We start from the raw sequence: 25,044 nt of genomic DNA, 5'->3' as shown, positions 1-25,044 counted from the left end.
TTTAAAGTATAGCGTTATAATCGCCCACTTTGATGCATCAAAGAGTTTAAAAACTCTCCTAATATAAGGCCAAAGATGGAATCTATCAAACTGACATGAAACTATCAGAGCATTTATTATCAAGTTTGATGGAAAATATGCATCAAATAGTTTAGAGCTTGTGTTAAAAAGCCTAGAGATGGAAGTATTTATCTAACTGATGTAAAACTTTAAAGATATGGAGTCAAATTGTTTGGTTAAATAGAATATAGGACTGAAATACTTATCAAAACTCACCTAAAAAGCCTTAAAATTCATCAGAAAAACAAAAACTTTCAAATAATGGAGCATTAAATGTCTAGTTTGGAGGGAAAAAGGCATCAAATAGTTTAAATTCTCCCATAAAACTTATAAAATCTAAAGTATAGTTTGTCAAGTCTGATAGAAAACATGAATCAAAAACTCACACAAAGAGCCTGACAGTGGAGAAATTCATCCAAATGACATTAAACTGAAATAACAGCAGTATTCATTCTCAAGTTTGATGGAAAATAAGCACATAATGGTTTAAAATGCTCATAAAAAACAAAGGATGGACAAATCTATCATAAAAAATGGAAAGTAAGGAGTCATAATTGTCTAGTTTGATGGAAAATATGTACCATATATTTAAATAAAACACCAAAAGAGCCCAAAGACAGGGGTATTTATGTAACTGACATAATAATGGGGAAATATAGAGTATTCATTGTCAAGTTTTATGCACAACATCCATCAAATACCTAAAACCCCACTAGAAGACTTGAGATGGAGCCAAACGACATAAAACTTGAAAACAGGGGTTTTAATTGTCAAGTTTGATGGAAAAATAAAGATGGAGGATTTTATCTTATTGACATAAAACATTAAATTTAGAGACTACTAATTATGCAGTTTAAAAGAAAATAAAAGAACCCACCTAAAAGCCAGGGAATAACATCTACATGAAAAAACCTTTAAGACTATGGAGTTCTGGTTGTGAAGTTTGATGAGAGTATGCATACAAAAGTTTAAAACTCTCTCGAAAACCTAAAGGTGGAGGAATTTATCCAACTTACATAAATCAGGATGAAGTACTAATGGTCCAGTTTGGAAAATATACAATGAATAGTTTAAAAGAAAGCCTATGGATGGAGGAATTTACCTGACTGACAAAACTTTAAAAGTATAAAGTATCAAGTATCCAGTTTAATGGAGAATATACACTTTATAGTTGAAAAACTCCTCTAAAGCATGGGTTCCCAGCCTGGGGTCTGGGGGGGCGGCTAGGATTTTAGGGGGGTGCCAAGTCTGCTCTGAAGCTGCCAAAAATAGATTTGCAAATATTGACTAAAACCATGATAAAGCAGTTATTAAGTAGTTTATACAAAGTTCTTCTGATAAGAAGAGCATGCATAGGCAGTTCAGGGTTTAATCAGTAAAATAATAAAAATCTATGTTGAATTTTGGTGGTGTGTTTTTAATCTCTCTTTGGTCCTGGGCGGCTTCACTTTCCTTAGGTTCATGGGAAAAACAGCTTTAAAGTCTACAGGTGGAGGTGGAGGCATTCATCTGACAAAAATTGTATAAGTATGGAATATGAATAAAAAGTTAGATGGATAAAATCCATTGAAAAGTTAGAAAAACTTCCTTTAAAAGTCTAAAAATGGAGGAATGAATCTAACTAAAAAAGGTTTGCAAGTATGGAGTTTTAGTCGTCCTGTTTACCAGAAAGTATGCATTTAATACTTCAAAAACTCTCCTAAGATAAAGGAATGTATCTAACTGACAATAAACCTTAAAAGAATAGAGTATTAAATGACCAGTTTGATGGAAAATATCCATCAAATCATGCAGAAACTCTCCAAGGATTTAAAGATGGAGGAGGTTATCTAAGTCTTGTAAAGTGTGAAATTTAAATTAAAATTCTGCAGCAAGTACTTAAAAAACCTTAACTAAGACAGAGGAATTCATCTAAAAGACATAAAACTTTAAAAGTATGGAGTATAGATTTTCAGATTTGATGGAAAGTAAATATAAAATGGTTTGAAATTCCCTAATAAAGGACAAAAATTGAGATCATCTTTTTAAAATGTACATAAAAGTCTTTAGATAGGGAACTTGCATTAAATTTTAAAAGTTTAGAGTTACAATGGTCCAGTTTGATAGAAAATATGAATCAGACACCGAAGAATACTCACTAAAAAGCCTTAAAATGGAGGAATTCATCTAAACGGTGCAAAAATATTCAAAACATGTAGTTACTTGTCAAGTTTGAAGGAAAGATGCATCATAAAGTTTAGAAACTCCCCTTAGAATGAGCCTAAAGATAGAGAAATACAACTTAAACAGCTAAGCACTAACAGTTAAGTTTGATGGAAAATGTGCATCAAATGGTTTAAAAACATCCTCTAAAAGCGTATGGATGGAGTTTATCCAAAATGAACAGAAACTTTAAAAGTGCATTGAAAATAAACTTAAAATAGTTTTAAAAAAACTCCTGGAAACAGCTTAAAGATAGAGGCATTTATCCAAGTGGACTATGAATCGTCTTGTTTGATGGAAAATTTGCATCAAATAGTTTAAGAAACTCCTAAGAATGAAATTTGTCCTCATAAATCAGACTCATTGCCTTTGATTGAGCTTTTCTCTCTTTGATTCTTCTGTTTTGTTTCGCTCACACGTATGTGAAGCCCAAGCATCCTCAGGGACGAGCTTCGTCTATCTGTAAGATTCCAGCGTCATGTCCGAGGATTGCAAATCAAACACACTTGTGGAGCAGAGGAAATCTTCTTTTCTGAGAAGGAGCATGTATTATGGATGGACTTAAGAGATTAGAAGAGGAGAGGCGGCTAGTTTTTTTCTTTTTTTTTACCTGCAGTGGACGCTGCTTGTCCTGGCTCTTTGGAGATTTCAGGCCACTGCCTGGCTGCTGCAAGAGTAATTGCCTCGCTGCTTGTAGTGCCTGGGAAGAAAGAGGGAGACAAGACAAAAGGCAGTGTTAAAAAAAACAGATGAAGTGAGAAGGAGGGGAGATTTCTTAAAGCTTGAGAGCAGGAAGAGTACAGATTTCATTCCTGCCAAATATCAGCTGGTGATTCCATGATTAACACGATTTTAGAGATAGTAACGAATCAGATGCTGTGATCAAGAATAAATACAAGAAGATGAGGGGGTGGTGGGCTGTAAAAGGAAAAAAAAGGCAGAGCGTCAGTAGAATTGACCTGTCTAGTGCGTGCTCAAGTGAAATACCCACTTCTCTTGGCAAATTACCAGCGCATTTGCATATTCATAATATCAATTTGAAGTAGAGGCAGCGCCATGTGAAGTGTCCCTGGGAGCTGTAATTAAAGTTGACAAAATCAACATCAGATTACATTTAGAGTGAATTAACTAGCAGCACAGGTTTTACACTGTGCGTTAAAGGGTACTCATGAGCACAGGATGGGTGGGAGATAGATGCAAAGATGGAGGGATGGATGCAGAACGAGAGACCTTTTCCCAGCTTGATGAAATGAGATCATAGCTGCTTACACATAGCATGGAAAATTAGGAGAAATCTGATTTGAAGGTTGTAAAATTTGTCCTTTGATTTGCTTGGATGATAGGAATCAGAGAGGGCCGGGATGTGGCGTAATTTATTTCTCCAGGGTTTGATGGGATTACAAGTCCCCCCTCCATCTTTTTGTGCGCTCTAGCTTCACACAGGTACGGCAGCGGCAGCTGGGCCGGCAGCTTCACTACGATTCTTCAAGAGCAGCTGGATGAAAGAGTCTGGCAGAAAAGAACATTGTGCACAGCTGCTGCTGCTACTGCTGCTGCTGCTGCTGCTGCACAGGCGTGTTGCTTGTATTCTTCAGGCCCACGAGCATCAAGTGGGAGAAAAAAACATGTATGCACACACAACACAACACAACAACTTCACAGGTGTTTTCCTTTTTGATGAAAAAAGAAGAGGACAAGAAGGAGAAGGGGGAAAAAAACTCAGATGGAGAGTGACACTTCTTCTTCGGCTCGTTTTTTTTTATTTTCTGGTGCTTGCCAGTATCCATGACAACAGCTGCCTTGACAGGGCGTGCATATGGCGCAGCTCTGCCAGCTGGTGGGAACAATGTTTGAACTAGTACATTGAGATCCTGAGCAAACACGAGGAGAAGACGAGAGAGAGGGGGACGGAGAAAAAAATGAGAAGGAGGGGAGGGAAAAAAAAAAGTTGCCATGTCTTAACCCCTGAGGGAGCAGAGCCACCCCCTGATCAATTATGAAAAGACAGAGCTGGATGCGTGGAGAGGTGGGGGCCTGTCTGTCTGGGTGCTCAGGAGGAGCCAGGCTCTCTGAACTCGAGTAAACAAACACATTACACTGGCACTGGGTCCTAACTGCATTGATCTGTCTCCTTGGTAAAAGCAGCCCAGTCGCCACTGCTGTATACGTGTGTGAGAGCGTAACGTGAGCCTTTCAAAACACACACTCACATGAGGAGTTACCTAAAGAAATTAAGCACACATGCACCAATGCACATGCAAAAGGCTTTGCATTAGCAGAAAAGATGACTGCAAAAGCTACAACAAACAGGTGCAGCATGAATGCATATTCAAAACTGCAGCTGTCAAGATTAATCCCATTTACTGCCACTAATTAAGCTCCATAATCAGTGCTTTCATTTTCTTAATCGCTTCCTTTACCGACCTTTTAAATACACTTCGGTTAAGCCACTGCAGTGTCACCCTGCAGCTACAGTGATGTAAATTAAGCCCACCACTGCTCCTTAACCTGCAATTTCCACATACGACGACTGGGTTTTGCTCCAATCCAAGGCAAGCAACCTTGAACACCGGAAGTGTGTCTTGAGCGTTGTGCAGTAAAGTACAGCCCCGATCAGCTTGAGACAAGAGGGCAGGGACCACTGGAGAACTGGCCGTTTGAATCTAGCCATTCACTTCGACATGATTCCATGACTTTATCACTTCCACCATTGGTAAGTCCATTATTAAGTTAAAAGGTTAATGTTCAGTACAAACATCTGTGGTTTCTGTGGCTTTTACCTCAAAAATTTCAATGGTGCCCTTGTAGCTCTGTGATCCACTGACCTCCTGATGGCCTTTGGTGGGTGGTATTATGATATAGTGATAAATTATAAACGAGAGTCCATGCATTGTGTTGTATTGGGTAGCTGACTGGATGCTTTGCATGTATTTCCGGCTGTCTGGATCAATCCGCTCTATGTGGATTAAAGTGGTTTGGCAGTAGCCAGCGCTGAAAACCTGTAGAGTATCTCCAACAAAGGATAGTGGATAGGCGCTTTAGGGACGTGCCAGTGCTGGACTGGAGCATGGGCAGTGGAACTGCTCTGATTGACTTGAGAAGGTTTGATTTGCTGGTATGTGGAAATTAGAATACCTTGTTTCGCTTTGAAAAAACTCAGTGGACAAGACAGAAGAAATTTGCCCCCTTTTACTGTTTCCTTACTACCTTTTCAATCCGTAACAAGCTCCCTTTTACATATTTAACCCTAAGAGTCCAAGATCATGCTGTCGTGTTCTTTTGTCAAGTTATTCTATACAGGGTGCAGAGCAGTGACTCTCAACTAGTCTAGCCACAGGACCCACTAGACTCTTTAATGCCGAATTATGATCCACATATCCAAATATGTGACCTGAAAAAAGAGTCAGGACAAAGCTCACATTTCACACACCACTTCCTCATGACAATTTGTAGATTTTTGCCAATTTTCTCTAAATGCAAAGCCTTTAAACATGCAGTCAGGCTTCTAAAGCAGCTAGAAAGCTAGAAAAGCAGGTCTATACCCAAACAGACAGTAGAAAGTTCAAAAATAAAACAATCAGGACCCCATTGTCTAGAAACCCACATGATTTAGGGCTATAAATATAGCTTTATTAGCAGTTATTGATTAGCACTTATTAGTCTTACTGAGCTCACGTAGAGGGCATCAAGCAGGAACAGCACACAGTCCTGCTCTTTCTATGCCAACAAGGAAAGCAAGAGGCCGGAAAAGAAAGCAGTAAAACCCAGAGCAGGGCAGGCATCAATGACAACAGAATGGCACTGATTAAAACTGAAGAGGAATGAAGGAGGAGCTGGGGTGGAGGAGGGTGAAGCCAGGCTAGAGCAGTTTAAATAAGGCAGCATGAGAGAGCTTAACTGATAGTGTGCTTGGACCAAATGAGCTGGTTTACATCGCTGTCTATGGTATAGGAGATTGATGTTTGGGATCCCAGTCAGTCCAACATCTAGTGTGGGCCCTTGGGCAACGTCCTTAACTCCTTGAACACCTGTCTACCTGTTGGATGTGCGTTGCAATGGATAAAAGCCTCCTCTAAATGATGTTGTTACATCCTAGCTTGACTCTGTGGTCTGGCTGTACTAACGCTACATGCTTGACATTTTGTATGCAAAATTATTGCATTTTAAAATGCAATAATAAGGACTTGATTAATGGCAATAAACTCCATAAAATATTCATCTTTTTACAAATCTATTTGAAATTCTTTGCATCAACAGGTGCAGCATGAATGCATATTTAAATGCTTTGCATTAAGAGAAAACACCACACAAACTGCTTCACAAAGGAAATAGTCTGATGGACACTTTTCCAGGACAGAGGCGCTTTATAAATCCTGTGGTTTAATTTACAATATATGAAAAATGCTTTGAAGAACATTCTGATGTGTGAAGACCACTCAGTGATATCTATGACTCTTCTAGTAAACTTTAGATAATGATAATGAGTCTGAAACATGATTGTTTTGGATGGACTCCACGGCAAAGTTCAGCAAGTTGACTTTAAATATTACTTCACACATCAGGATGTTCTTGAAAGCCTCAACATTTCTGATAAAAATGTAAATTAAATCAGGGCGAGTTTGTATTCCACTTGTGTTTTGATGCAAACCATGTGAACATGCACTCCTGCTGCACCTGCCTGTCAAGCATTTTGAATGTGTATTCATCTTGCACCTGTTTGTCTCTGCTGTAGCTACGTGCAGCCATCTTTTCTGCTAATGCAAAGCGTTCTGAATATGCATCAGTGTGAGACTTCCCGACCACTGTAACATGCAGCCTTGTGGATATTTGCTAAATGGAAGGGAAATCAAACATTTGCCGCATTGTACTGAAGGGAAAAGACAAAACAAATTCCTTGAATGCAGCCAATCATGTTGCTAATTAAAAACACAGGGCCTAATTAATCTCCCCATGATTGGTGAATCAAAGTAATTATAAGGTTTATTGAGTCCTGCACACAGTAGTTAGAGGGGGAAGGCTGCCTGATGAGCGCAACCCGACGTTGCTGTCAGGAGGAAATGTTTATCTGTGTGTGAATCAATAATGACTCACGGTGTTATATCCAAAGTCAAGAGAGCCACTCGATATATTACACACGGTCAAGAGTACAAGGGAAGAGATGTTTTTAACTGCGCTGCCAATATCCATGGCAGGTAAATATCCAGGGAGGTGCAGGCATGAGAGGTGACGCGCAGGGGTGAAGCAGAGAGATCAACTACAGCGGGCTTATTAAAGCAGAAGTCTGCTCAGACTGCATAAAGAGTTCTTCTCCAAACATAACACAGAGCCTATCAATGCTGGCCAAACTTTTCCGCAGTGGTTTGTCATGCCTGAAACTGTCTGTCACCTCCACAGAGGAAGCAGGGTTAGCCATTTTTCTGGAAGGTAAGAGAGGAAAAAAAACACAGTCCCTTCCGCTTGCTTTCACTAGCTCTGAGTATTCAGCCATTACTGTAAAAAGCACCAATTTGTGCCACCCACTTTTCCCACTCCACAGAGATGGCAAGCTGAAGCCCATCTCGTAGTACAAAAAAGCACCAAATGCCAAGGAAAGTCATCAAAAGTTTGCTGAAGAGCTGCAGCGGCGGACAAAAACACATACGAGCGCGGGCGCACTGCCTATTTAACCTGGGTTGCTATGCAAGAAAAATGACATCCCCTGTCTATTAATGCACACATTGTATAAACAGCACAATGTGACACATTCTTCAGAATGAGCGAGCCAGAAAGACAGACAGAGGAGGAGAGAGAGTGAAAGAGAGGGGGAGAAAGAGAGCCAGACCCTGCTATATAAATAACAAGGCACTCAGAGGCATATTTGATGTTGATATCCATCACCGAGGTTGGAAAAAAGGGAAAAAACAAGAGGAGGGAAAATAACACACAGAGCGACCGAGACCGCGACACGGGGATCCTTATGAAAATAAGATTCAGCCCAAATGGATCTGCTGTAATTGGTTTCAGATAGTGAGGTCAGGAGAAAGGCGATACAGGCGACTATTATGCGAAACGGACTGAGAAACAAGAATGTTTACACAGGCATTCCTCTGCTACATTAATAGGCATGCAGAGATCACCGGAGAGGGAGAAAAAAGAACAGAGTGAGAAGGGACTGACAGAGAGGGGAAGAGAAAAAAACACACATCAAGCATCCATTCATCCCTCCCTCACTCCATCCTCCTCTCTGAGCCAAAGTGTTTAGTCTGAACAGGCTAATAAGCAACACCTATCACAATGCACCTTTGTAAAGAGCATGCAAAGATCTTAAACAAGCATGAAACACATTAACGGGCCCCACAACACCATAACAAATCTCCAGATTGTGTGCGGTGCATGCTGGGGGTTTGGCGTGCAAGAAATAAGCCTTCCACTAAGAATGTCACTCTTTCAAATCCACCTGGAGACTGACACGATATGCAGCCGTGACATTGGAATTGGATATATCTGAGGGGCTGTGACATTGTGTTTGGACAGCGCAGATCACTTCCTGGCGTGGGTCACGTTGGGAGTTGTTGTTATTAGGGGGATAGAGGAGATATTGGGATGATGACACAAGTATGAAATAAGCCGCTGTGTCCCCTATTGAACATTCCTGTAAACATGGGGATACGAGAAACATCAATACACTTGTGTATTGATATATTACCTTTCATGATATGGCACCAGCTTTGATTATTGGATAATTTTGTAAAAAATATATTGAAACAGCTCCACTTTTGCACATCTATGTTCCACTTTAAAACAATGTTATGACACTGTCGTCTTCATATTTTCAAGCGTCTTTCTTCCAAGACAATTATTTCATTAGTTTAGGCAATAAACTCAATCCTGATATTGCATTGTTAATATCATATCCACCTCTTATTTAGAAGGAACTATGAGTCTGTTTATGCAGATGATTCTTCTTTTTGATTACTGTCAATGCAGAAAAAATTCCTGTGACTTGGTGAGCAAACCTGCATGCTTAGTCTTAAAATGACACCAGAGTTTGCGCAGCCTCATGCTCGCATTAGCTACCAAATCTTTGCAGATTATATACAGCGGCTATGGAGAAAAAATCTAGCCTATAAATAGCCATGGCTAAACTTCCTTTAATCTGATCACTCCAGTTACTTAAAATCTATCTATTCTGCAGAAGTAGAAGCACAAGTTAGCCAAGCAGATCCCCTTATTTCTGGTTGTTTTATCACTTCAAGCCTCCCTTGAAGTCCTCTGGAGACCCCAGGAGAAGCCCTAAACCCTTGATTTGAATCATAGACTATAACGAAGCAGACAAGAGCTGTATTTGAAACTGCCCACTACATACAACTATCAAACACAGAGGGCTGTGTACTGTATCATGCATACTGCGTTGCACTGAGATAGGCCCATTTTGGTGGTTCCCACTCTTAAAAACTGAAAGATAAACAGCAGACCAGCTGATTGCAAATCATTCCACAGTAACTGTAATGGAGCTATACCAGAGATGCTGTTTCCCCTTCTGTTTGCTCTGCATCATCAGTGTTCTTGCACATTTATAGACATGATATGAAAGGATACTTCTAGAGGGCACATCAGAGAGTTCAGGCTACTTGATGTGTAGGATGTAAACAAAAAGCATGGTAACAGTTGAGATAACTAACTAATGATAACATAATATTAACATCAGTAATCAACAGTAACATCAGATCAGCTGAGCTGATGACTGATGGTGAGAACACATCGTCTGCACTTTGTTTCTCCAACATTTTCATCCATGTACTTACATAACATTCCCGGTGTAACAGTTCAGTTAGTGACTGTGTTATTTAGTGACTTTCATCTGTCTGTTTGTAGTTGTTGCAAAAGAAATAAAGAGATCTTATGAATTACCCTCTGTTTAGTTTGTTGTCAGAGAAAGGTATTTAATAAAAAAACTAATACAAAAAGCCACATACCCAATCATTGAAAGTCATGACTTTGCATGGCCACTTTCTGAACTGTAACACCGATCATATTTATTATTTTTGCGAGTTAAACACTGACTTCAAACACAGTTATTTGTCCCAGTTTGACAGACATGTTTGTCTCAGCAGCGACAATAACGCATTGCACTTATGTGGAGAAACATGAACTTCAGTTTGTTAGAAACTTTCGGTCGCTGCTGGCTCTGCTGCTATGTTGACTATCACTACCACCATCATGTGCATATGGCATCTTGTGTATGCATGGCATTAAATTTCAAGGATGCACACATGAAGTGTCTGTGTTCACATGGCTAACACCAAGTATACCTCCAGTCTTAAAGTCAATGCTCAACCTTAAATGCTATTGACCTCTGGGGCTTTGCATTGTCAGAAAAATATCCAGGTTTGGTGCATGGGGGTAGAATTTTCCATATCAGTAGAACATCCTGGTATTCTTGGCAAACTGTAGGTTTTACACTGGTTTGCATACTGTATACTGTATAATACATTTGGCCAAATAGACATGTACTACTAGTGTGATAGGTGGCTTCAAGAACAGTGAAAGTCACCATGAAATCACATACTTGTTTGTTTACTTCTGTTTTGAAACTTCAGTTTTGGCAGTAGGGTCAGGTATTTGGGATTTTCCAATACCAGTGCTAAATTGATGGTTTTTAAACTGTACTGGTGCTTATATGGTGCCTGAACTGATTCATTTAAGAGAAAAAAAGGTGTTATGATTGCTGTTTTGCTAAGCAAAATTTTGCATTGCATCATAGACAAAAAAGTTTCAGTCAGTGTGACTGTGCCTTTAGTAGGAAAATCATGCATTACTGCAAACAATTAAAAGGCATTCCTCTTATGCTGAAATAAAGCAAGAAAACAGAATGGCACGACATCCATAACCTAACTTTATGCCTTTTATTTTGAGTTGTGTGGTACCAAAATGAAGCACCGAAATCTGTGTTGTGTTTCTGTTCGGAAAATATCGGATGTGCTGGTACCTGTGTCATGTTGATACTCTATTTGGTTGTCATCATCTTGCTTTTTTTGGAACTGAATGGCCATATTTCGGAGCTAGGATTGCTACACATTGCTAGGTCTCTCAACTCGCTGTTAAAGAAGTATGGCAAATATAGGTAACCATGCATGAGAGCCCTGCCTACATTGATTATACTTTAACTAAATGTGGGATTGAAATCATCAGAATATCAGGAGAATGTTTACTGAGGTTATAAATCAGCTAAAATGATGGTTGGTTTGTACCTAACAGAGCCATGGAGAGCTCAATATAAAGCCTTACTAACAACATCACATTATGCTGGACTCTAACCCCTGTATCGTGATATGAATAGCATTATGGTTTGCATTATTTCCACTAGCTCAAGCCAAGTAAACATGTTGTGTATCAGTTGCTGATCAATACGAAATGTGTTGCCTCATGAAAACAGCCTCTCTGTGGTGTGCAGAACAGATGTTTTGTGTGTATGTGTTTGTTGTGGGGAGCGGAGGGCTGCTGTTCAACACTAGGCTGTCGGCCAGAACAGCTCCAGTCATGCTGACAGCTTTGACAACTCCCACACACACAGACACTTTAGGAACGCACACACCGACCCGCATAACACAACACTGCCACACCACACCGCCAGGCTTATCTATCTCTGCTTCCAGGAAACACAGACACAGAAGGAGAGGTGGAAAAAAAAGAAGAAAAAAGTGTGACACTTTATCAAGCTGCACTGAGACTCGCGGGCCACGGAAAACAAGGCACAAACAGTTTAAGCTGAACAAACAAACATGGCTGATTGGACCGAGGCTGTGGCCCCCGCTGGCAGAGGAGATACGCGCTGACACTCCACACCAAAATATTTACACCCTGTCTTCTTATATAAGTGGATTCAGGGCAGATAGATGGATGGATATGGATTTAGAGGGGCTGGCTGGAGAGAATAGACAAATGAGGAGGAAAAAGGGAAGCGGATGAGATGCCCTGAGCAACAACTGAATGCAAATGTGGGGCCTGAGTTTGTGAAAACAAGCAAAGTGTGACCAGGGAGCACTGCTTCTTAAGCAGGGGCCCAAACAGTCTTCATGCAACAATCTGAGAACGGTAAAGCTTTCACTGTGGCTGCTATTGATCCCATTCACCTCAAGTAACTCGGTCTGAAGACTTCGGAAAGGTCAGAACAGATGATGACGCACTGCCTCAACAATGGCTGCAGATTCAGTTTCCTTATCGCCTCCACAAAAGAGCTCAAAACACCTGGATTCAGTCACATCTGCATGGGAAAGGATGTAAAAATCAGCGGTATGATTGCAGGAATGCAAATAAATACAGTTGTAACGACAAGACAAGATTGGCTCTGTTCATGTCAAAGTTGAAGCTAATGAGAAAGCGCCTCGAGGTGCACTAAGAAAATATTTTTAGACTTAAAAACGTGTGCATAGCGGGGCATATTTGCTCGCCTAATGAGTGGATAAACAAGACACATCAGCCATGGTTGCGCCTCAGAATCCACCAATGGTGTCTTCATCGGTGCCACCGAATCGCAGACAAAAAAAAGGTGATTCTCAAATGGGGCTTTCATGAGAAACTACAGGGGGAGAAATAAAGGAGGAAAAGAAAATTTGGAAAGTATGTAGGAGTAATGAGCATTTGAATGTATGACTCAATAAATCAACAGTCTGCAGTGAACAAGGGAGGGAGGGGAGAGGTCCATGGAGAATCTAGTCTGGCCTCAGGATGGAGGTAAAACTATCCAGCAGAACAATGGGCTTCTGTGTCCCCCTCTGCTATCTCTATCTCACTGTTTCCAGCTACTTCTGTTCCCTGTTTCTTAACATTTAAAGTGTAAAAATTGCTCAACTGTTTGAAAGTGTTCGCTCATATCCCGTTATTCATTTCTTCTCTCTCCCACGTCTCTGCCTCCTTGTTTATTGATTCTCTAGATTAAGAATTCCTTGGGTGGAGGATTGTAACACACAAGCATCAAATTATTTTGGGCTGTGCTTATTTGCCTTTCCCTTGCATCTATTTGGCCTGTGTCTGTAGACAATTATGCCTCCCCAGCCCCAGACTCAGGTGCTAATAATGAAGGACAAATAGAATCATATGTGTAAACTTCCCCCACTGATGAAAATTTATATTAACTTTCTGCCACAGTAAACAGAGCTGCATAGCTACACCCTCCCGGGAGGATTGACGAGATGAATTTGCTCGCTCCTACCCCAGGAAGAACGCCTGTATGACGGGGGGGGGGGGAGCGTTGGAGGTAGGAGGGGCGTAGAGGGGGGGTGTCTCGCCCCATTGTGTAACCTTACTCTTATTTTTCCACTAACGAAGACAAAACATAGGTCTGTTTTTCCCATCAGATATATGAAGTGTGCCTGTTTGTGTCTGTGAGAGGGAGTTAAAGAGTGCATTTGTAGCGATATGAAAGCGTCTGCTTCTGCTCTGCCATTGGGAGGTCAGCCAGCAAAAACAAAGAGCACGGCCTGCTGTCGTTCACTGCAACCGCTTACATTTGCTAACATCCCACCTCCTGCTGTTATAACCATGGATGTTCTGTGCAAATACAATGATGTATGTGTTCTAGCAAGGAGGAATAATTGTTTTCAGCTAACTTTCAGCTGAACTTCATTACAGAATACAAATATGGGATGAAAAAAACTTATGACTTATGTGTGTGTTTAGTAGGTTTGAAGCCCAACCTTAAAAGCTAGCCTGCTCTTGAACTGCAATTGCCAATATTTACTGACATGGCCTTTCTACCTGATTTTTAACTAATCGTAAAAAATCCCAAAATCTGATGAAAAAACCCTGACATTTACATGAAAGCATGATAATGCAACTGCAACTGCTTACGTTTGCTTACATCCCACTTCTTGCTGTTAACATGGGTATTCTGCACAATGCAATAACATACAGTACTGTGCATAAGTTTCATGCATGTTTGTGCCAAAAATTGAGGCTAACATGGCAAGTAAAGGTGGATTGATACAATCCCAGTCATGCTCTGGATGTCCTTGCATATTTTGAAGGGCATGGGAAAAAAAAAAATCAGCTGAAAACTAAAAGTCCACACCATTAGGGCAGTCAGGGGTGGATGTGGCAAGTAAGTCTAGCCTAGGGTACTGTCCAGAAGGGTAGTAGGGTTACCATGAGCCCCTGGTCATCATCGATGTTGGCTGCCAAATGCCATGTGTGTTGACATGTCACTCTGCAGCTCTGGGTTGTAGCACATGAGGCCTTGTGATGAATCCTTAGCTCTCTACATGCCTAAAACTTCTGCACAACAGTGTGTGTTCTAGCACGGAAAATGAATTGTTTTTAACCCACTTTCAGCTGAACTGTGTAAAAATGTAATGAAAAAAACTGCATAATGTGTATCTTTGAGCATGTCTGAAGACTGTTTTGCAAACATTTGCAAACATCCCTCAGTTACAGTACAGTTTCAATGATGTAATCCGCTGCTGGGAGGACACCTGGAGAGACGGGGCATGGGTCTGGAGCAGGAGGCCATCAGGAGGCCACAGCAGGACCAAGGTTTACCAGGAAACTGCCCGCCTGTCTCATTCATTGCAGGCCAATCAGGGCGCCAAGATGAAATGCAGTAGAAGGTAAGTTCAGCTCTAGTAACCTGAGCTCAACAGTAATTTAGAAAGCTGGAGCCTGTTGGTGGATTAAACTCATGCTGAGGCCAGTCAGGACAACTACAAAAACATCTCCTCCACCAGGAAAAGCTTTCAGTGTGGTTTTTTGCTCTTGTTTTATAAATAAGGTCCAGATCTGCAGTTATACTATAGCTACATCTGGCAGCAGTCATTATTTTCTGCTTCCAGTACAACTAAACTCCGCCAATAGATGACGGCAGACGTGGAATATGGCCAGTTCTTCTGCTATGCAGCGTCAGCTTTGAAGCAAATCTTTCAGAATTTTTAAAAACCACCATATATTTCTGTGTGTTTTTAGCAAATATGAAGTCTAAAATTAATCAAAGCCTGCTGTTGTTCACTGCCACTATGCAGTATACCTCATGCAGTCAAAAACTTCCATATGAAGGTGTTTCATGTATTTTAAGCAAGTTTGAGGTTGCACAACAAATGCTAGCTTGCAGACTTGGCTTAAACTGCTAATGTTTGCCAACATTACGCCTTCTCCTGATATCAGTATGGGTGCTCTGCAGAAATAAAGTGAGAAATGCAAAGACAAAGGGATGATAATTGTTTATCAGCCATCCTTTAAATAAAGTTTAACACAGAATCTACAGACTTAATTGAAAAAAATGCATTTTAAGTATTATTTAAGCAGGGTTGAAGCCCAAGCATGAATGCTAAATTGCTCTATGTCATAAAAAAAATGTCATAACTGCCTTTAGTTTTCTCAATTTTCCACTATCATAGTGTTTTCCCTCCGTGCTTTATCACTTATAACCTCACAAAGCCCTCTTTTTATCCCTCCCTTCTTCTCTCTGCTGGTGGCTTTAGCAAGCCTTCACTTTGACCTGTGCCACAGCGCTACGTTTAGATAAGGTGACAGCAGGCCCATTCAGCAGCGCTCTTTATCTACTGCTGCTCTTAGGGAAGTCCTTTAGAGGCAGACAAGTGAGAGCTACCACAATATACTATCACAAAGAGACCGATGGAGAGGAAGAGACCGGGGGAAGGTATTTGTGTAGCTGAAAGATGGGAAGAGAGCAAAATGTGTGTGCGTGTTTTTGAGGTTAAGTATTCCCTTTGTGCGAGTAAAGCTGGTATGAAGCAGCCACAATGAAAGAATAACACAAATAGGTACAATTCTCTGCTGGACATACACACTTCCTCGCTGCTGAGATGCTTGATTTCTTCCTCAGGTGATTATGATCCCTCTCCTTTTCGCAGTTCCAGACGAGTGAAGGTTACACGGCTGGGTGAATACCTGATCTGAAATGTTGCATTCAGGCATAGTTAATGCTGAGCCCAGTGGAAAAACTAGAATTTGAGTGGGGAAACAACTTATGAGGCATTGATTTTATGACATTAAGGCTCTAATTTAAAGCTAAACTCTTAGTGCATTAACGGCTGTATTTCAGCCCTTCTTTCATGATTATTTCAGAGGATCAGACCCAGAATAAAGTTGTTTTCTGAAGCGCTTGTGTCTGGCTTTGTTGACAAGGCCTTATTAAGAGGCTTCCACTCCAGAAAACATGGCCAGAGGCGACTGGCAATCTGACCGGCACCGGAGAGCAGCAGTTGTTGCAGAAAGCTGCTTTCTGTGCAGAGTGCCAATACCAATAGATGCTGTTAGGAGGAAGGGATGTGCTGACACATGTGTGCTCTAGGAGACATGTGCACAAACAAAAAGTATGCAAAAATGGTAAATAAAAAGCCGCTGCATCCTGGGAAAGTAAACTACATACGACTTTGTTTATACTCCATTAAAGATGCACACAACATGCATGCAGCAAATCCAACACCGGAGCACAAAACAATGATGAGGAAAAACAGGAAAAGCTGCTGAGTGTCACGATCATCCATCTTTACTGTTTATGTGTGATGTGCAGTGACAGCAGCAAACACCATGTCTGTGTCTCAGTGCATGTGTGCACATCAGAGCCGGTCTTAAGAAGGGGGCTGTGCTGTTGCAGGTCAATAGTATGAGTGTCTGTCTGTCTGGTTCTGCAGAGCTCAGGTTAAGTGCTGAGTCTAAGTGTTCTCCTGTTCTGGGGTCGATGAGAGAGCGCCGTGACCTTAGCTGTGAATGACATCATCTCAGCTGTTGCCTGGCAAACCTTGAGTTTGGCCGTCAGCTACATACATGTAAGAACAGATTTAGAAGAGCTCAGAGGCAGGCGATAATTTCACAGGGTTTTAGAGTACGATTGGGCTGATAGTCGTCATAGACAGACACAAAAGGGTTTTAAAAATATATAAGAGAAGAATCATTTGGATCAGATGACCAAGCCAGATGGAGTCTCAATCAGAAGGTCAGATGTTTGATCCCCACCCACCCAGGCAAGACACTTAACTCCAACTACTGTGTCAGTGGTGCTGAATGTGCATGAGATATCCAACTGGGAGGAGACCCCAGGGTAGACCCAAGACTCGCTGGAAGGACTAACACTTGCCGACCTCTTTATTAGGTACACCTGTTCAATTGCTCGTTAACAAAAATAGCTTATCAGCCAATCATGTGGTAGCAACTCAATGCATTTAGGCACATAGATGTGGTCACAATGATTTGCTGAAGTCTAAACCGAGAAACAGATTGGGGGAAGAAAGGGGATTCAAGTGGCTTTGAACATGGCATGGTTGTCGGGGACAGACGGGCTGGTATGACTATTTTAGAAACTGCTGATCTATGGGGATTTTCACTCACAACCATCTCTAGAGATTCCAGAGGATGGTTGGAAAAAGGAAAAATATCCAGTGAGCAACATAACATGTCAGTAAGGACCAAAATCTCTGACGAATGTTTCCAACAATTTGTTGAAACTATACCATGAAGAAGTAAAGCAGTTAGGAAGGCAAAATGGGGTCCAACCTGTTACTAGCAAGGTGTACCTAATAAAGTGGCCAGTGAGAGTATATACTGTAGAGAAGTTGACCTTTTCTCATAGACTGGAGCTGGAAAATTATCAACATTGATGCTACGTGTTTTTTTCATTTCATTTTCAAGGACTAAACAAGAGCAAAGATCTGTAATCAGTCCTTATACAAACTAGTTTAAGAGGAAAAATACTTTTAGACATGTGACTTAGAGTCAGGGGTTGTAACATCTTGTTTTCAGCCATTTATTTATGTCTTGCTTTTTTTTTTATTTTTCAATATTTTTTAATAAAGTTTTGGAAAGCTTGGATGAAAAGTGCTGTTTTGGTTCAGTAAAAAGACAAAAAAATCATAAATAAAAAGTAAAAACTAATATTTTCAGACAAAGACAACGTACTGAATAAAAGACTTTCAAATCCTTGCTCCCTATCAACTATGATTGAAGCATTTACTAAACATTTATATACATAAATCTATATCGTTCTTAGCTAAAGCTAATGTTTTTAAGTCTGCAGTTATCATAACTAGATTATAACCATGAAAACTTTTGTTTCCTGCAACTTCCAGCTGAAGTATTTAATTAATTTAAATGCCAATGCCATTGTTTGAATGTTGATCAATTATCTCTTCATTTTTCAAGCGTTAGATCAAACTTTTGCTGCTTCCAGCTTCTGAAACTAAAGGATTTTGTTTGTGTCATTTTCAGAAAGAAATGTGTTGCAAATATTTTGCTAAATCAAGTTTTTTTAACACATGGCAGCCACATAAAAAGTAATGAGAGACAAAAGTTTTGTGTCAACAACTCAGTATGCAAAGGCCTTTAGTCTGCGTTCACATCACTGTTAGATGTGACCCAAATCTGTTTTTTTTGGCTCATATTAGACTGACTTTACTGAGAAGACGTACCAGACTGTTCTGATGAAGAGGAAGCTGAACCAGAGGGCAAATCTCTCAACTCCTCAATCCCACCCGTGGTCATGGGACAGGAACCTCATCGGTTGTTACCACAGGAGTGTGTTCGGGCTCAGTCTTAGAGTGGGTGAGGAGCTCAAACCTCCAGATGAAACTTGAAGTAGAGTCACTTTTTTGGTATTGAAAGGAGCCAGTTGAGGTGGTTTGGGGGGTTTGATTAGGATGCCTCTTGGACGCCTCCCTTTGGAGGTCTTCCGAGCACATCTAACTTGGAGCAGACCCCAGGGTAAACCCAGGACTTGCTGGGGGCGATTATATATCTCATGTGGCCTGGGTTTGACTTGCATAGCCTGCTGCCACCACATCCTGGTCCCAGATAAGCAGAAGAAAATGGATAGATGGATGGCTGGATTTTGACTTTTTTGGACTTTTGACAAACAGAAATAGTTAAACCTTAAAATTATTAAACCACTTTACAATCAATCAGTATTTTTTATGATTTGCCCTTGATCATCCAAATTAGCACCTCTCCTTCCTCCGAAACTTGACTCAATAAAAAGCCATGACAGCTGCCTTCAGAAGTTCACCAGACCACTTTCCCTCTCCTTCTTCTCTCGATCTTTCTTCTTATGTAACCTGTATCGTCTCCTCGTTTTCTTCCCTCCACCCTGCATTGTACGCTGTGAATATTCCTATTACAGCGCTGAGTGTTTGACCTTTAAATGTCCTGTAGCAGATATAGTTATCTGCCTTCCACTCTGACACCCGGTGTCTATCAATCAGTGCTCCCCCCACCACCTCTCCAACATGCTCACTACAACAGGCAGTGTTGGCATGTGTGTTTGTGTGCAAAAAGTGAGACAGAGATGGAGCTATCATGAGCAAAGACTGTGACCTATCCCAGCGATAAAAATGTTAAAATGCATGAGGTACACACAAACACGACAAAGGAAGAAAGAAAGGGAAGTTTAACATTTTTTCTTTCATCTGCCAGCAGCCTGACTGATCCTTCCCTCCATAAACAAAGCCTTTTTCCCCCAACAGCATCCTATATCACGCTTCTGAGAACAAGCAAGCATGAGCGGAGTCATACTTCTTTAGTTTCATTTTTGCTCCCCATCCTTCTCCAAAGGGCTAATCTACATCTTTCATTGAATCAAGAATGGAAATTCACCAGAAATGCTTCTTTTTCAATTTCATGCTGAAGTAGCTCAAGTTAGTGGATGTAATTTCTCCTAACAAGAAAATTTATCACTCTGTCGCACACTTAGTCAGGCTCCTTTCTGCTATTTTTTTTCTTTTTGTAGCTTTGATAAATGTGCCAAAAGCATGATCACTCCCTTCATAGCACTCAATACAAGGACAGAACAATTACAGTGGTTATTAAAAAAATAAAACCTCTGGCTGAAATGTGCATAAAAGATAAATGACGTATCATTTAAGGGTGTGAAGGCATTACAAAATTAAGTCAGGGGCAGGCAAAGAGGGGGATGGAGGCTGTTTTACACATATTAACATTAAAGTCTGATGTCACGGTGCAGGCGCAGGCTGCTTGACATGAAAGTGGGATCCTCTCTGCACACATTTAAGCAGTCTGTGACAATGATTCTGGGAAAAACCAACCATGCACACAACTCCAACAAATCCATTTGAAGTTTTGTGCAAATTATGGTTATCAGGTTCTCGCTGAATTGCTTGAAAAAGTCCAAACAGGTGGACTGCATGAAGAATAGTATCGCTGAAACAATACCACGCATGGCCAAGCCTCCAGGCTAATGTATATTTATCATGTAAACTTCTGATAAATGCATATGTAGAAACAATCAAATCTCCCGCTTTTCAATTGGAGAGATTTTCGCACCACGGACTCAAGCGTGAAACCAATATCAGCTTAGTGTCTAGTCAAGCTTGAAGTGCCGCCCCACACAAAAGCACGTCGTGCATATGCTCGTCGCTTTTATCGGGGTGGAACAAGCAGCTTTGCGCTGCTATCGCTGATCAATTTGTGTGAGTCAAGTCCCGCCACTGTGGGTAAATAAGCAGCAGTTAGGCGCTGATGAGGAATGGCAGGCTGCAGGTTTAGCGGGCTTGTGATGCAATAGTGCAACAGCCATTATTAACCCCCAGCTAGAGTGCATTTCTCTGTCTAAAACTTCTCACTCAAAAGTGAGTTGCTGTCAGCTTAAATTTAAAAATACAGCTAATAGCATCACAAAGTTGCAAATAATACAGACGTCAGTCCACCTTGACAGCAAAGTGAGCACCTGGCCTTTGCCTGATGCACTCTAAAACCCGGCAGCTTCAGCTCTAAAGCCGGCAGTGAAGAGAGCCAAAGCCGGCGCTAAGTGACATGTCAGTCAGTTCGTCTGTTTGGTGCCTTCAATTCCCCCCCGGCCGCAGCTTATTTACTGCATTTGTATGAAAAGCTGTGAAGGGGAGAGGGCTGAGAGCCCTGGCTGAATCTCTTACATATGTATACAGTGTTTGGAGGCGTAGAAGAGCATCTCCCCTTTGCAGCCTGCTAGCGTAACAACTACAAACAACCAGGGAGAGCCATTTATATATTCAAAAAATGGGTCAGGGATGGAGGTAATGGGGGCAGCGGAGAGTGTTAACAAGTGCAACAGAAGGAGGGAAGAACGACAGAGATACCTGGAATCTGTGAGAGCACAGGTGACAGTAGAGGTGCTATGATTTGCTACTCATCTTCTTAACTCGATTTGAAGTCTTTTTAGTTAGAGAAGGAGAGGAAAGGAGGGGGGTACACACAACAAACCATCAGGCAAGCGTTTCAGAGTCTGATTTGTTACTATTCATGGCTAAAGCGGAGAGGAACTGTAATACTAGACATGCTTGTTAAATTCACAACACTCCAAAGCTGCCTTCTAGCAAATCCTGTCTTTTGGTTGTCAGCTTAAGACTACCCCGGCATATGCATATGTAGGATTTTTAAGCTCTGTTAAATGGATAGCGGTGTCGTGGCCTATCAAATGACTGTAAGCCACTTGGATTTCTTTTCGGTTAAGGGGGGGAGGGATGCATTTCTGTTACCTTGCGTGCAGTGCAAAGCAAGCGCCCTCCAAATAAACGTGTTTTCTCAATCCTTTTAATATGGCACAGCAGAGCTATTTACGTGTGTATTTCCAGGCTGCAGGTGACAGTAAGACTCCACCTCACAATATTAACGACTGGTACTCTGTTTAAGCCGACGACAGGGGAGTGGCAACAAACAATGACAGAATGCTTGTTTTCGATTGTGAGGCCGCGACAGATGATGCTCCATTCGCCACAGAGGCAAATAAATTATTGTGGAGGGTATTGAGCTGAAGCGATTGCTCTGCTCACTCGGAGAATGAGCCGAGCGTGTGCTCGTATGAGTGTGGGTATGCATGCCTGTGAATGTGTTTGTGCTCGTGTGAGTGGACGTATAGATCCAGTGCCACTTATTTCCCAGAGCTGGAGCGGGGCAGTTAAGGAGGCGTAAAAGGAAATGAGTTGTGAAGTGGCCATTGATCCCGGTCTGTGCTGGGTTGGCTAGAGACTGGGGGGCAACTGGCCACAGTGTGTGCTGCTCGATGGCTGCTTCTTATTTACACTGAGGTGGTTAACCCCTGCCCAGTTCATTTATCATTGGGCTAATGCACTACACAGGAAAAAAGAGGGGGAAAGAGAAAAATGTGCCATCTAGAGGGTACAATAAAATACTGACACTAACAGTAATACTGGCCAGGACAATGCTAGCTTAGACACAGACGACAGCTGATGCAATACAGGCTTCAACACTGATATAGACCGGTACAATACAAGCAACACTGGCCAATGCAGCATTATTCGTCCAATTATTGGCAATAATGCATACAACTTGTTCAGTTGTTTAGATATGTGCAGTCTTTTTTTTTTTTTTACATTGCATTAATTGTAATGCTTTTTGGCCCTTTCAGCACACGTTGGTAAAGCGTCTCTGCAGCCACAGTGATGTAAAAGTCCACCACTGCTCCTCTCATTTCACTTTAAAAACTTCAAAGACAGCTCAGTGGACAAGTCAAAGTCTTCTGAACCTTTCCCTTCCTCACAGTTCCCTTATTTCCTTTACAATCCATATCAACTTCCTGTTTCCATGGTTAAGTTGATGTTATAATCCGTGAGCTACCTCTAAGCTACCTAAGGCAGATCACAATTAATCTAAGTACAGTTGCAACTGCAATGTCAGGTTGTGCAATTACATAAATGAATAAAATGCTGCTATTATTATTGTATTAAATAGTGCTTAAAAGGTTTAAAAATTCCTACAACAAGGCTTTTAAGTTTGCAATAGTGCCACTATTGCACTTTGTAGGAGTGCCTTTATTTGTAATGACGGAAAAACTTGTATTCTTTGCAAAATATTAAGTTATTTTGAAAGCAGAACTGCAAAAACTTTTAATGCTAATTGTTATTTTTCAGTTGAGAAATACTCTGCAAAACTATTATTATTCCCTGCATTTTCCTTTATAACCAAGCAACTAGACATGTGGTACTATTTATAAATTATGTCAGAATCACAAATGCAGATCCAGTATAATCACAGTTGAATATTATCACCAAATCACACAGCACTCATCTGTATCCAAACAGGAAGCCAGTTACACTTGATAAAGATAGAACAAAATACAAAAATGGAACAAAATAGGCTTTAAAGTAAAGTAGAGGAGTTTCAGAGTGCAACCCAAAAACGAGGAAATTAATCATAATAAACTACAGAAATTCTGAGATTAATCGTGACTGAAATATCTAAACATATGGCAGCCCTACTGCCCATACAATAATGGTATTGATTGATATGAATATTATCTACTATACAACATTGATACAGATATTGACCAACACAATACTGACATTCATCCTGATATTGTCCAATAGGATACAAGCATGGACACTGATATGGGCTGACACAGTGCAGGAGTCACTGCTGATATTGGCCTATATATTACTGGCAGTGATATTATACTTCTTGATTATGGGACGTGCATCAGTATGGCCACCAATACAACACAAAATGCTCATCAGGTAATGACATAATAACCAGTCAATGCACAAATTAAAGCCCATAAAAATGAACAAAAATCAACTGTGTTATGCTAATGGAGTGTATCATTAGTCTGTAGCAAATTAAACTGTAGCAGTCAACCCCTAATATTTTTGTTGCATTAGTCAGCTGGGTTGGGTTTGGATTGTTTGGGATTTTTCAGATACTGGTGCTAAATTGTTACTTTTTAAATGGTGCCGGTGCCTAAACTGTGCCAGAATTTTTTAAAGATAAAAAACGAGCGTTAAAAAATGGTTCTAAGAAATATCGTTAAAATGAGTGTAGCCTCTTTATGTAAGAGGCTCAAGCAAAGGGTGTGTAGAGGCTGTGCTGGGGTAGTGGGGTACCAAAATGAAGCACTGTTTTTACTTGTAGCAGATTTCAATACTTATCCCTACTAGACACTGGACTTTGCATCAGGACAGAAACAAGGAATTTGGGCAGCTGTAGTGTAAAGTCAAGAGCTAGTAAACTGGCTTTGATTTGATGCATTATCTATTTCAATAAGGAGAAAATGCAAATGCAGTAGCAAAAACCCCATTGGCTGGCATCAGACCACTATAGCATGAATCTGATCTACAAAAGCAGCACTAACACATGGTATGATGTGCTTTTCCTACCTGCGCTAACCCTCTTTTCAACTGCTTGAGCATAAAAACACCCATAAGTATTTGTTTCCAGAAGATTTCCTGCTGTCTATCCCTCTCATCCTCTCTCTCCATCCCTTTTTCCTCTTCTCTCTTTCAAGCCTTGCAGCTTGACATTTCGCCGTGCTCCCGGGGGACTCCTGTGCGAAATGGAGTTACTGGGAGAGCGCCACTGTAAATTCCAGAAGGCCACATGTAATGTGTCTTAAACATAGATGGACAGGCCAGGTTTGGAGGAGCTGAAGAATGAGACGGGAGGAGAAAAAAATAAAGGTGGGGGAGGAAGAGCTGGAGAGATAATAGAATAATACTGTGTTTTGTCTGGGGAAGACTGAGCAAACAGAAGCTGTGCTGTCATTCACACCCTATATCTTTAGTGTCATCGCAGAGGGGGAAACTACAGGCCTATATGTCACAGGCCTGTATGTACTACCCTGTAGGGACCGTCTGCCAATAGGCGGGCTTGAAATAAAAAGAAGGATGGCTTTCATTGTAAATAAGTCCAACACAAGGATTGCCAGAGAGGAGCTGTCTTTTCACTGAAAGGGGGAATAATTTTACAAAGACATACAGTACACGCCGCTTCTCTAATGCTCCTCCAGCCTTTACAGGAAGCTCTTATCTCCTCACAGATGATGATGGCCAACAAAAGGCTCCTTTATGAATT

The 25,044-nt window shown here is 41.0% G+C and overlaps 1 protein-coding gene across 5 annotated transcripts in view; it reads right to left on the bottom strand.

The window, feature by feature from the left end:
* The window catches only part of foxp2 (forkhead box P2), a 160,275-nt gene that overhangs the window by 64,940 nt on the left and 70,291 nt on the right, over nucleotides 1-25,044 (bottom strand). For 4 of the 5 annotated variants that reach the window (XM_041780762.1, XM_041780764.1, XM_041780765.1 and 1 more), the window contains one exon: nucleotides 2,873-2,962. In XM_041780762.1, coding sequence (XP_041636696.1) covers nucleotides 2,873-2,962 — 90 coding nt within the window. Of the gene's footprint in view, nucleotides 1-2,872; nucleotides 2,963-12,374; nucleotides 12,507-25,044 lie in introns of those variants that run through there. The other variant, XM_041780766.1, reaches the window with a different exon arrangement.

The sequence above is a fragment of the Cheilinus undulatus genome, linkage group 23, assembly GCF_018320785.1.
Source record: "Cheilinus undulatus linkage group 23, ASM1832078v1, whole genome shotgun sequence".
NCBI classification, from domain to species: domain Eukaryota; kingdom Metazoa; phylum Chordata; class Actinopteri; order Labriformes; family Labridae; genus Cheilinus; species Cheilinus undulatus.
The sequence above is the reverse complement of the archived record's forward strand: the minus strand, read 5'-3'. Positions and strand labels throughout refer to the sequence as shown.